This window comes from Ochlerotatus camptorhynchus, unplaced genomic scaffold (genome assembly GCF_037179485.1).
Source record: "Ochlerotatus camptorhynchus isolate MF236.1 unplaced genomic scaffold, CSIRO-AGI_Acam_v1.1 ptg000374l, whole genome shotgun sequence".
NCBI lineage: Eukaryota > Metazoa > Arthropoda > Insecta > Diptera > Culicidae > Ochlerotatus > Ochlerotatus camptorhynchus.
The window spans coordinates 1,885,428-1,899,379 of record NW_027040862.1 but is presented as its reverse complement, the minus strand read 5'-3'; the positions used below and the strand labels follow the sequence as shown (position 1 = coordinate 1,899,379).

General features: G+C 44.5%; 1 protein-coding gene across 1 annotated transcript in view; it reads right to left on the bottom strand.

Moving 5' to 3' along the window:
* The window catches only part of Kul (Kuzbanian-like), a 692,619-nt gene that overhangs the window by 662,821 nt on the left and 15,846 nt on the right, over positions 1–13,952 (bottom strand). Inside the window, exon 3 of the mRNA XM_065232791.1 lies at positions 10,254–11,242. Coding sequence (XP_065088863.1) covers positions 10,254–10,437 — 184 coding nt within the window. The 5' untranslated portion in view covers positions 10,438–11,242. The remainder of the gene's footprint in view (positions 1–10,253; positions 11,243–13,952) is intronic.

Genomic DNA, 13,952 nt, shown 5'->3' with positions numbered 1-13,952 from the left:
CACCTAGGCAAAAAGGGTGAACACTATTGTGTCAGGTGTTGGTTGTTATTTTTCTGTTTTCGACGAGCGAAATTCGACCCAGGTGTTGCACTCAGCAGCAGTAAATGGTGATAGATGACTGACTCGTTGCTGGAGTTGACTTTCGGGGAGTGATTAATAAGGCACGGCTTCGGCGGCGGGGCATTTTTTTTTTGTTCGAAAGAAATCCTAGCAATTTAAAGCGATACGATCTGGTGTGCGGTCAGCTGAGGTCCCAAACTGGGTCACTCACAATTTGCTTCATTTCACGTTCGCGTTATGCATTATTTATGGCTGGATTGAAAAATCGACACACACACACACATACACGTGTGCCAGATGTGAACTGGACGCCACCACCGCCGTCGTACCGTGGCCAAAGGTGACGGCCGTCGAGTCGCGTGAACAAACTTGATGAGATTTTTGTTTTCTCATAATTACGCTTCGAGCGCGGCACGAGCAATTGTCGGAGGTGATTCAAACAAACTCTCATATAAATGAAGTGTAGTGCCCCGTGACGACGGTGACGACGATGATGATGATGATGATGGTGGTGGCCTATGAGGACCAGGGCAAACGCCAAATGAAACGACGCGCGATACAAAGTGATTCGGATCGTTGACTTATGCTCGACGGTGGCGCGCGGTGGTTGCTCTCATTATAGGATTGTGCTGATGCAGTGATTGTGTGATCTTTTTTTTCCCTATGCAATTGAAGGCAACACCTCTGGCCTGGAGGTTGAGACCTTTGTTTTCGTCACTGAACAGATGTTTCACGAATTGGGTGGCTCTGTTTTGAAAAGAGCGTGGGTTTAATCAGAAGGTGGTAAATACTCGTTTGCAAGATTTAAACAAATGTTTTTTTTTTTTAATTATGAAATCATGTTATGATAATATTTTGTATTTGTAACATACAAGAAGAGGTTGCAAAGTATGTGATTGGTACTTAAAATCAGTCAGCTTCGCGTCCTCAGAATCGCAATCGGCGATTTTATCAATTATCCCTCACTTACTCACCCTCTCACTGACTCAGTGACTCTTAGAAATCACTTTTTATTTTAATATTTTGAAGTGACTGTCCGAATCAGAGACTTTTTTTTCGGAATTTCAGGATATGAAAATTGAAATTATTGAGGTCCTAGATTCTTAAAAAAATATAATTCTATGTCTAGGATCATCCTCATTTCTAAGTCTAAGATCTGCAACTTTTTTAAAGTTTGGGATTTTTTTAACTTTTCAACTATTTTTATTAATATACTGATACCGCCGTTTACGAAGTCTTTTTTCACGCAGTATTCAATTTACGTCCCTCATTTTACGAAGTAAATTCCAAATAACGAGTTTTTTTTTGCGATTTTGGGAATCTAGGAAAAACTGTGAAATACCCCACAATATGGGTATTTTTGGAATCAGGGTGACGTGTAGGAACTGGAAATCCAAGATGGCGGCATCCGGTTATAAAAAACCAGGAAAACAATGTCAAATACCCCAAAATATGGGTATTTTTGGAATCAGAGTGACGTGTAGGGACCGGAAATCGATGTTTGATATTTTACCACAGACAAACAAATATAATTATCACAATTACATTCTTCGTAAATAAGGTTTTAGTTGGGAATGTGTTCCCATTTGTCATGGTGGCGCCACTGAACTGTTAAACAAGCCACTATATTTCGAATTTATAAGTGATGTCAGTTCTTTTGGCAGGTCAATTAAGTAGATGTCAGCTCTTGAGAATGATAAGGGACCAAGGCATCCCACTGGAGACTTATACAGTAATGACTCGATTTGCTAGCCCCCTTTTTGAAAATCTTTTCTATTGTTCTACGAAATCCATCCGCTTTTTCAGTAGTCTTATTGCACCAAAGTATACATTAAACACCCATCTTGAAGATGCTTGAGAATTATTTTGAATTACGATTTTATTAAATTATTTAAAGATAGAGCGGCCGACAAAATCGGGTCATTACTATACCACATATTAATCCGAAAAATCCCTAAAAAAGACTGAGATTCTGTGAATTTCTCCTACGGATCTGTATTTTTGAAAAATGCAATCAATTCTGTAGATCTACGGAAAATTTCTTCTTTTTCTTCTTCTTCTCCTTCTTATTCTTCTTTCTTTTATTTAACGTCGGTCTCTGTTCCGCAATCTAGTGCCAATCACCGACGGACATCCATTGCCATTCATTGACGGCAATCGAATGTGCAGGAAGGCAGCTTCCACATGGGCCGGGACCAACGGCTTTACTTCCCTTCCGAAGTAAGACGTGACCAGAGATTTTTATGCCTCAGAAAAATCCCACCAACCTCGACTGGGATTGAACCCATTAGGGTGAGAAAGCAGTCACGCTTACCACTACACCACCGGCGCCGGCACGGAAAATTTCGTAAAACCGACATCACTGACTTCCATCTGTTTTGTTTTTATTCAACACAGCTAACGCGTTGATAGAACGAGGGAAAATCAACTAGCGCAAAAAATTGCATGAACGAGGGATGCTCCGGTTGCAAAACAATTCTTTGGAATGTGCATGATAGAGGATGCTAGTGTGCATGCAAAATACGCTTGACGATATTTATTGAAAAACAAATTTCTAAGTCTGTTTGTCTGTGATTTTACTAAGCCCAAAAATTTTGAAAGTTTTATAAAGTTCATGATCTTTTTTTATTCTTCCGAGATCTCGAAATTGTTTCTTAATTCCGGATTTGCTTTACGAGTCATAAGGATTGAGGATCTTGCAAATTTGTCTCAGTTCATGACGTCCGAGATCTTGAAAAAAAAGCATCGAAAAAATTAAGATCTCAGAGATTACAGAAAACAACAACAAACCAGATTTACAAATTTCTTGAATTCTAGCGAAGACAACGTATTAAGAAGACTGATCACTTCCATACGGTTAGCGACAGACACAATCTCGCCATCTACCGCTAAAAGACTAAAGCTTCAAACGAATTTGATGCCGCCCAGCAACTGCTGTGGCAATCGGCAGCGGAATGGGGAGTGGATGTCGCAATCATCTCCGACCCGTACCCGGTCCCATCCGGCAAGGGGAATTGGGTCACGGACGCGTTGGGGATGGCCACGATATGCACGATGGGGAGCTTCCCCGTTCATGAGGTGGTCTCGTCCAACTCGAGCGAGGGATTCGTGATCGCCAGGGTCAATGGAGTATATCTAAGTAGCTGTTATGCTCGGCCCAGGTGGTCCATCAAGCAGTTCTCGCAGATGGTGGACAGACTCACTACGGTACTTGTCGGCCTAAGACCGGTGGTCATTGCGGGCGACATTAACGCATGGGCGGTGGAGTGGGGCAGCCACCACACCAACCAGAGAGGATGCATCCTACTGGAGGCAATGGCCAAACTGGACGTTGTACTATCCAACACCGGTTCGGTCAGTTCCTACAAAAGGAATGGTGCAGAATTCGTCATTGATGTGACGTACTGCAGCCCGTGTTTGGAGGACAACCTACACTGGAGGGTCGATGGCGATTCGCTACAGTGTGGGGCAAGGTGAGAGGCGAGTGGCAGGAGGGAGTCCCTCCTGCGCTCTAGGCTGGCGGACGTCGTTCTTCGATGAAGAGGTCTTCAGCGAAGCACTGAGGCGGGAGCGAATAACCCTTGATCTGACGGGGGAAGAACTGATAGCATCGCTGACAAGGGCGTGCGATACAACCAAGCCTACGAGGGCCTATTCCAGGCATGGCCATAGACCGGTGTACTGGTGGAGCGAGTCGATTGCTATCCTTAAGGGCGTCTTGCCTCCACGCGAGAGGAGGATGCAACGCCGCGTCGCTCTTCGAGTGGCTAAGGCGGCCCTCAACAAAGAGATCGCCAGACGCAAGCGTGCGTGCTTCGACAGCTTATGCCAAAGCGCTAACACGAACCCCTGGGGGGATGCCTACAAAGTGGTCATGTCCAAGACCCGTGGCGTGGCGGCACCCCCGGAGAGATCGCCGGCGATGCTAGCGCAAATCGTGCAGATCTTGTTTCAACGTAGGGACGTTGACTCCTGGCCGCGGGGTATCCCAGCCGCGGAACAGGGAGAAGTGTCTAGAGTGACTAACAGTGAACTGACCGACCATTGCCAAGTCGCTGGTGGTGGACAAGGCCGGCGGTTGCGGAAAATCCAGACATGTTCAGGTCGGTATTTCAGACCTGTCTGGACGTAGGCATCTTCCCAGATACGTGGAAGCGGCAGAGGCTGGTGCTTCTCCCGAAGTGAGGAATACTCCCTGGGGAGCCGTCAGCATACAGGCCCATTTGTTTGCTGGACACCACTGGTAAACTGCTTGAGAGGGTCATCCTCAACAGGCTGTCGGCCTACACCGAAGGTGTAGACGGCCTGTCAAGCTGCCAGTACGGGTTCCGAAAAGGCAGATCCACGGTGGAAGCCATCCGTGACGTCATCTAGACGGCAGAGGTGGTCCATCGGGAAGGAAGGGGCTTTCGTTACTGCGCGGTGGCAACTCTAGACGTGAAGAATGCGTTCAAAAGCGCGTGCTGGGGGGCGATAGCCCGCTCGCTACACCAACTCTGAATCCCCGGAGGGCTGTACAAGATTCTGGAAAGCTACTTCCAGAATCGTGTGTTGAAGTACGACACAGAAGATGGCGAAAAATGCGTTAGAGTCACCGCAGGAGTGCCACAAGGCTCCATCCTGGGCCCGGTGTTATGGAACGTTTTGTATGACGGAGTTTTGAGGATAAGATTCCCAGTAGGCGTGAAAATCGTTGGTTTTGCCGACGATGTCACGCTGGTAGCCTACGGTGAATCCCTCGAAGAGGTAGAGCTGACAGCGACTCACTCCGTTAAGCTTGTGGAGGAATGAATGAGATACAGAAAACTGGAGCTCGCCCATCACAAGACGGAGGTGGTCGTAGTCAACAATCGCATGTCTGTACAGCATGCGACGTTGACAGTGGGCAAGAGCACAATTAGATCTGTGCACTCTCTGAAACTCTTGGGGGTTATACTCGATGATAAGCTCAGCTTCGGCTGCCACGTCTACGGCTGTGGGGGCATTATCATGCATGCTGTCAAACAGCTTGGCGGTGAGTGCCAGTAAGCGCAGGCTCCTCGCCGGGGTCGTAGTATCGATCCTCAGATACGGAGGCCCTGCGTGGGCTGTGGTACTGGATACTGACTGTCGCAGGCGGGAATAAGAGAGTACACACAGGCTAATGTGCTTGAGGGTGGCCAGTGCATATCGCACCATCTCGAGGGAGGCTGTCTGTGTCATAGCAGGAATGATGCCAATCTGCCTCATCATCAAAGAGGATGTGGAGTGCTATGACACGAGGACCATTCGAGGGGTGCGCAACAACGCGCGCGCGGTATCGATTGCGATGTGGCAGTCAGAGTGGGAAAACTCCATAAAGGGGAGGTGGACCTACCGCTTAATACCTTCCGTATCAAGCTGGGTCAACAGGCGCCATGGGGAAGTAAACTTCCACCTGACACAGTTCCTGTCAGGCCATGGTTGCTTTAGGAGTTACTTGCATAGGTTCGGACATGCAAGTACTCCCACCTGCCCCGTGTGCGCTGGTGTCGAAGAGACGGCGGAATACGTTGTGTTCGCCTGTCCACGCTTCGAACCATTAACGAGCGTTATACTAGCGATATGTGGAGTGGATACCAGTTCGGATAACATCGTCCCTAGGATGTGTGGTACCACCGAGATCTGGAGCGCGGTGGTGACTGCGGTCACCCACATAGCTTCGGAACTACAACGAGTGTGGCGTGCCGAGCAGCAGTTGCCTACTGTTCGACTAGAGCGTTAGGGTATGACTAGAGGAGCGCTATAGCGCACAGGCCCCTCCCACGAAGTAATGCCTTCGGGCGGTTCCGGGGAGGTCAAGGGTCAAGCGCACAGGTTGGGGTTTAGTGGGTCGGGAGTGCAATTCTCCCATCCCCACACCCTGAGTTACTTTCTCAGGTGTCTGTGAGCAGATTCCCCCCTGTATATTGACGCCCTTTCAAGGATGTTCGTTCACTCAGTTCTAGATAGAGCTGGAATTATGGCGTAACAGCTTTTGTAAACAATGACTTCTCTCGATGATTTCTCGGAAGCCATGGCTCTCCCTGGTAAATCGAGACCACCATCGAGTAGAGGAAGGCTTCTCCTTCCCTATGGATATGTTGGTTTGTGTAGGTGTGCCTTAAATTCTGAGTAAAACGCTGTCCAGACTGGAGAGTTATAACATGCTATAACGGTTGTCAAATAATTGCAACACAGAAACCACCATCAAGATAGCGCTATAACATGTTATAACTCTGTAGTCTGAACGTACTATAATCAACGAGAGAAGTCATTGTTTACAAAGGCTGTTACACCCTAATTCCAGCTCTATCTAGAGTTGACTTAGCTAAGGACATCAATGAAGTTAATTCGTTCGAGAACTCTCTGTACGTGGCTCAAATTCAAGATCCTGTCATCTGCCAATTGAAAGCATCCGCAGCAAATGGAGACCTAAAAGGATACGAAGTCCGAGATAACTTGTTGTTCAGAAAGGATAAAAACCGTTCATTATTGTACGTGCCTCAAGCAATGGAAGATTCTGTTGTTTACCGATTCCACGACTCAATGGGGCATTTCGGTAAGGATACAGTTATGGAATTGATCAAGCGAGCATTTTGGTTTCCAAATATGTTAGAAAAAGGAGCTGCCCACTGTAAGAAGTGTATATCCTGTATCCTGTTCAATCCAAAGGCAAGGAAAAAAGATGGTGAACTTCAAAACATCGCCAAAGGAAACCGAACATTTTGGAATTTGCATGCAGATCATCTTGGTCCGCTAGAGACAACGAATGGGAAGAACAAGTATATTTCGGCGGTGGTAGATGGATTCGCAAAGTTCCTGAAACTGTACCCAATAAAAACAACCAGCTCCAAAGAAGTAATGAAACATCTGAAATCATATTTCATCAACTACAGTACTCCAAGAATCCTTATCACTGAGCGTGGATCTTGTTTTACATCGCAGCCGTTCAAGAAATTTGCGGATTCCCATGGATTTACGCATACTCTTGTAGCAACAGAATGCCCTCGGGCAAATGGTCAAGTAGAGAGGTACAATCGTACACTGCTTCCAGTACTGGCCAAATTTAATGAGTCCTTTAAGACGTCCTGGGATACTGTGCTCATCGATGTTGAGTATTTTCTCAATAATTCGATCAACCGTGGAACTGGGTCGATTCCATCAAAGTTGTTGTATGGAGTGCAACAGCACCGAAAGATTAACCCTGATGCCGTTCAATACTTCCAGGACCTGCTTGAATCATCTGATCGGCTAAATCTGGAAGACGCACGGAACAAGGCATTAACGTTAGCTTTTATCTATTTCAGGACGAACATGAATTTGAATAACATAACTGACTGGAAAACAAACATAACACAACCATTTGTAACGCAGGGACTAGGCATCAGTAGGAGAAATGTTCCGCAGGATGGCCGAGCTGTAGAAGAGAAAACATTCTGTGTAGTTATTACGGAGTTGTGTTCCATTTTCATACCCCTCACATATTTCAGTTCAGTGTCTGAAATATAGCGCGGCAAAGACAGACTCCCACTCGAGACACACATTGTTTAGCTAGCCAGAATCGAATGCGGAAGCAAATAAATTCGTTTCTAATTAAAGACTACAGTAGTTCTGACGAGCAGTTTTGAGAAATTCTGAGGAGGACTTCAGAATAGTTCTGATGAGAACTTCAGAGTATTTCTGTGGAGAGTTTCAAAGTAGTTCTGAGGAGACCTTCACAGTAAAGCTCGATTGAAAGTAAATCTGGACGCACGGTTTGATACACCACCGCGCCCCTGGTGGTTGGAACAAAAAATGTTTGACAGGCATTTGTTGATGTTTCATGACGAAGAAATTGGTGAAAAGTTTTTCTCGATTGATCGACACATCCCGAAATTACGGATCATGGAACTTGAGAAAAGAAAATTAATTGTGTACAAACATCTAGAGAACCCTTCGTGGTCTGCCTCAAAAATAGCACAAGTGTTAAAAATCCCACAGTCAACGGTGAGTCTTGTAATCAAACGTTACAAGGATACTCTGAGTTTGGATAGAGCACAGCGCATCTATCATAAAAGTGGCACTAGGGGCAAAGAGCTGAGGAGAAAGGTGTTGAGGTACGTTTAAAGCAGCCCAGGTGTCGCCATACGTGATTTGGCAAAGAAATACGATTCCAACTTTTCCACCGTGCGTAACATGCTTTCAAGAGAAGGATACAAGTCTTTTTTGTGCCAGTAAACATCCGAGTCTCTCCCTGAAACAAAATTTAGTGGCCAAAACGCGAGTACGATTACTATACGAACGAGTTTTGACGAAATTTGATGGCTGTATTTTAATGTATGACGAAACATATGTCAAAATAGATTATAAACAAATCCCCGGACGAAAATTTTACCTGTCAACTGGTCGTGGAGATGTCCCTTCCAGGTATATATTTGTTTTTGCTGATAAGTTTGCTCGGAAACTAATGATTTGGCAAGGAATCTGCAGTTGTGGCCTTAAAACCAAGGTTTTCATCACATCTCACACAATGACGTTGAAGGTTTATATTAAAGAGTGTCTGAAAAAGCGAAATTTACCCTTCATTCGGCAACATAAGACCAACTTTATGTTTTGGCCGGATCTAGCCAGCTGCCACTACTCTAAGGAGGTACTAGAATGGTATGCTGCAAACAATGTTAATTTCGTCGCCAAAGAGATTAATCCTCCGAATTGCCCTGAGTACAGACCGATCGAAAAATATTGGGCAATTGTCAAGCGAAAACTTCGAGGATGCGGTAAAGAAGTGACAAATGCACAACAAGTGCGTTTAAAGTGGAATAAGTTCGCCGGTACAGTGTCACCAGCGACTGTGCAGATCATGATGGCATCGATCACAAGTAAAGTGCGACAGTTCGTTCGAAACGGTGAAATGTAATAACTTGTTATATATCGTTTGAAAGCGGAACAAATACCCTTTTGTTTGACGTTTTGATCAACCGTGTATGTTGTTTAATTCTTGAGTTATGATCACTTGAATGCGTCCAGATTTACTTTGAATCGGGCTTTAGTTCTGATGAGAACTTCAGAGTAGTTCAGAAGAGAATTTCAGGAAAGTTCCGAGAACTCCAGAGAAGCTCCATTGGCCTCAGGAAAATTTCGGGAAATTTGTGAAACTCCCCGAGAGCACCCGAAACATGTATGGCCAGTGTGGTCCTGAGTACTTAATATGGTCACCAATGTTCTTATTTTTGAATTCTCATATAGTTAGGTGTGTCACATGAGGATGTAGGTTCAAGTTTCACTTGAACATGTACGGATCTGGCCAACGTGGTCTTCTGTACTTATTATGGCCACCAATGATCATATTTTTGAATTATCATGTAATTTGATGTGTCGCATGTGGGTGTTAGTTCAAGAAGAATCTGGCCAGCTCCCCAGGGGTACCCGAAATGTGTCCGGATGCATGATTCTGATTACATACTACGACCTTGGATGATTATTTGGTTCACGGCTGCCGCTCAACCACACCGCGTTTTTCCAAAATGTTGAAAAAAAGCGTTTTTGTACAATGCCGCTTTTGCCGCAACGTGCTCATTGTGGGTTGTCAAACGGATTTCAGCGTATTGGAAAATTTGCGATTGCCGCTATAATTGTGATCAGCCCTTTATTGCCGTAAAATTTGCAAATTAAGAAACTTTGTAAAGTGGAATATTTCCTATAGTCTGAGTCTCAACCGAGTTTTCTGTCGTCTTGGTTTGTTGTCTTCGATGCTGGTCGCATATTTCCTTGACAACAAGAGCAGTCAATGAAATTCAAATTTCCAAAGGCTGAGATCGTCGCTGGCATTGCGCCTTGGTGAAACATCAACCTTCTTTCCAATTTGGCGTGTAACCTTCAGACCGTGAAGCACTTCCAGCAATTAACCCACCAGCTGCGACGAATCACAATGCCAGCGGGCGACACACATCGTGCGACAATTAGATAATTGGGCTAAAGAGAGTAGGTACATCTACATTGGCACAATAATTCCCTTTTACTTGGCCTCCTTCGACGATGCATCCATCCGAACGAAAGCGACGATGACGACGACGAATGCACTGCCGAATGGCGCATTCCGTTTTCCTTCACGGATTGACGCGTTTCTAGGTCGAAGCCGAGCTTCGAAATGTCGAAAGTCGGAGGTGCTTGGATTGAGGTTTGCTTAATTTTAGAACTAATAGATGCTAACCAACCTGTATTGAGTGGTGACCCTTGGACGGCTGCAAGCCCACCGGAACGAACGACGCCGCCGCCATAGTTGAGCAGGCTCCCGAACAGCGACGGAGTGGATTCCGCCGACGAAATCGACGATGGGTCCAGACGAAGCTGCGGCGCTAGGATGAAGACCACCCCGAGTATAATCCAGTTCATTATCATCCGGTAGTAATGACATCACCCAAATGCTCATTTAAATTTTAATTGAAGGGAGCAGCACATGATTTAACGGTTGTGGTGGTGGTGGTGATGGATGTGACGGCAACTGCGGCTTCTGGTATTCGGTAGACGGCAACTGGAAATTGACGTTGCGGCAGCACGCTTACTTTGCTAATTTATTCGTAATCACATAGAAACACACCAAATAGACACTGATTTCTGGACGCTCGGAACTTTGATGAAATCTTACACTATCGACATACACAGACACACACACTATTATAATAGCAAACTGGGAGGATATGATTGCAAAGCTAGCATGACTTTCCGGAAAATCTAAAACTTCATCAATCTTGTAATCTTCTTCGGATCGTGATTGGACGCTTTTTTACCACCGTAAACGATTTATCGACAAAATCAGAACGCTCATCGCTGATTTTTTATTTTCGCGCACATACACACACACACAACTACTTTTATGTGCAATCTAATTGATCTCTCTAGGAGGCTTGCTTTTCTTCGTTCCGATCGAAATCACATTCACACGCACTTGACCCGATAACTACCCATCAGCAGCGGCGCTAACACGACGAACCGACGAACCCGGCTTCCTTCACATCCCATAGTAGGCGGCGACGGTGGCGGTGGCGGCGGCGGCAGAAAACCTTCCAGTCATAGCAGTCTAATTAACCGATCATCTATTATAATTTTCGGTGCTTCCTTCGGATCTTCGCGCCTTGATTGATTGGAGGGTTGCTGTTGTTACTAACTAGAAATAGTGATGGCGGATGAATCGATAACTACTGCGCTGTAAGTAGAGAATAGAACAAACGAGGAATTTGATTAGTAATCAGCACTGACTTTAAAAAAAAAATAGTCACGAAAGGGAGCGGAAGCAATTCATTGACCTTCAACCCCCATCAAAACAACCGAGACATCAACATTCAAAGTCAAATCCGTCTCCTAGACGACAGACACATAGTCCCCTCTAAACTTCAAGCCCCGCGTCAAACCACAAAATAAAACCCATAACCACTAGCAGACGGGAAATTCACCCCCTGCTGATTGTCAGTTTTTCACCACGACCTTTACCAACGACGCCCTCTGGCGGGATTTAAATTCTGTATCATGTATGAGTTTTTATGGGATTTTCCAGTTCAGCAAAATAAACACAAAGATGAAGATTCACCCCCCTTAAAAGCATTGGCAAATAATCTTATCGGAACGTTTTGGAACGAGGGGTTCGCTTAATTTATGATGTTTCTATTATTTTATGTCACCGTCAAAGCCTACTGCCTACTATTGAATGCGAGCGAGTTTACAAGACGAAGAGGAGAACCGAACGAAACTCACGCACTCCGGAATTGGATATGAAATTGAACATACAAACACACTTTGTCGCGAGGGGCGCTCCCCCTGCGTTCTGGATTCTGCCGTTGAGGTGATTTTCTTACGTTCGTTGCTTACGTCGTCGCCAGTACAGTAAAAGATTGAAGGCGGCGTCGGAACAGGTTTTCATCGTTCTCGTTCCACGCAATTCGAGCTCGAGGAGGGTGATTCTTACTAGAATCGACCGGTTGTTGTGAACGTTTGGTATGCGCCGCGAACCAGCGAGGGGTGGGCGGGGTAGTTGATTCTATTCTAACTGGATTTTTCCGTTCCGTTACCAGCAAGGCCTTCCAAACTCAGGTTTCAGCACAGCAGCATCCAGAATTTCAGATTGGATATGTTTACGCTGAAATTACACAATCTAATTCGGCGTTCTGTCTGTCTGTTGGAAGTCCTTCAAATGCCACCTTTTGATTCAGTTGAATCGTATGATTGATGCTCACAATATCACTAGCGATGTTGATTAGCGGACTGAATCAGTCTTAACCAGAGGCACTTACGCGTTGACATGACAAGAGTTAGAAGGAAAACAGGAAGTCATGAAACAGTAGAACGCCTTAAGGAGTGGGGGAAAGAGCCCACCCTGTGTCCACAAAATGATGGTGACAGAATGTTGATTTGTCCAACTTGCTTCAATCAGGTGTCCCAACTAAAGACCCATTGGATCCAGAATTAACCATTTCGTCAAGCTTCTGCATTGATTTTCTAGCTGATGTCACTGCTGTTGTTTGCGGTGACATCTATCGGAAATTACGCATAATCTGATTTCCGTTAATTGTTCACAGAAGATGAAGATGGGCCATTTTCGTGCTATGGATTTATTGAAAAATATCGAACACACCAATTTGAAAAATTGGGCAAGAGTCGAGATGGCAGAACTCCGGTACAACTTAGTTCACAAATATGCGAAGTTTCATGGAATTCAGAGATGGAAAAATAAAAGCGATCCGTCAGTTGGCGTGTAACTGCTCACATAAGGAAAGGTAAATAAATTTAGAAATATTTAGTTGGTTAGAAATTAGAATCTCTGTTGAACCTGAAAATAAGAAGATCAAAACTCCAGAATAAATTGGACATCCGAAAATTTCAACTTTTTTACTTCTACAGCTGAATTCTAACAAAAAGTGTTAAAATTTCCTTGAATTAAATGAGACTGAGGTTAAATTTATCTCCATAATTCTCTTTCAAACTAGTTTAGAATGTATCACAGATTTGCCATGGTTCAAACTTAGCACAGAATTATCTTTGCAATTCAATCACCGACAAACCGACACGACACTTCATTCTGACTTATGCCCGAAAATCGTAGAAGGCCGAATTAAATGTGCAGTGATCCGAACTGTCAAAACCATAGGATTTTTTTATCTAGATAAAAATAATTTGTCCAGAATAGATCAGACACGAACCAATTCAAAACTTTTGCATGCGGATTTATGGGCTTAGCTAAATATTTCCCGCGAACGCGGATCCAGGTGTCAGTAGTGTTTTTTTTTTATTAATTACTTTATTTGTACAGGCTCAATCGAATAAACTTTACAGAGCCGAGTTATCATTTTTGTTATACATTATTGATTTCTTATATTTAAAGTTAAAGGAGCTGGACCGGATACTCGCGGTTCTCTCGAGGTTAGTGAGGATTTACAATTTTTTTTGGATGGGAAAGGGAGAGGGAGGTTTGAAATGTGGTTTACGATACAAATATTTAATTAATCCTAAAACATGAACGAATTTCTATTCATCTTGAAAACAAACATAAAAAAAAACCCACACGTACAAAATACAAACTAAACACATGGTTAATAAAACTTACAATCTAATGTTAATATTCTTAAAGTAAACATATATGAGTTTCATAAACTCCAGATCGCGTCTAGCCAAAATATCCCGAACTGGAACATTAGGTTGTCTACCTCGAGCCCGAAGGGAATCGTACAGTTCAGATCTGACTCCGCGATGCTCAGCACAAGACCAAAGGATGTGATCTGCGTCCTGGTAACCTTGTCCACATTCACAGAGATTGCTGTCCTTCAGCCCAACACGGAACAAGTGAGCGTTTAACGAATAGTGATTGGACATGAGGCGAGACATCATACGAATGAAGTCTCGACCCACATCCAACCCCTTGAACC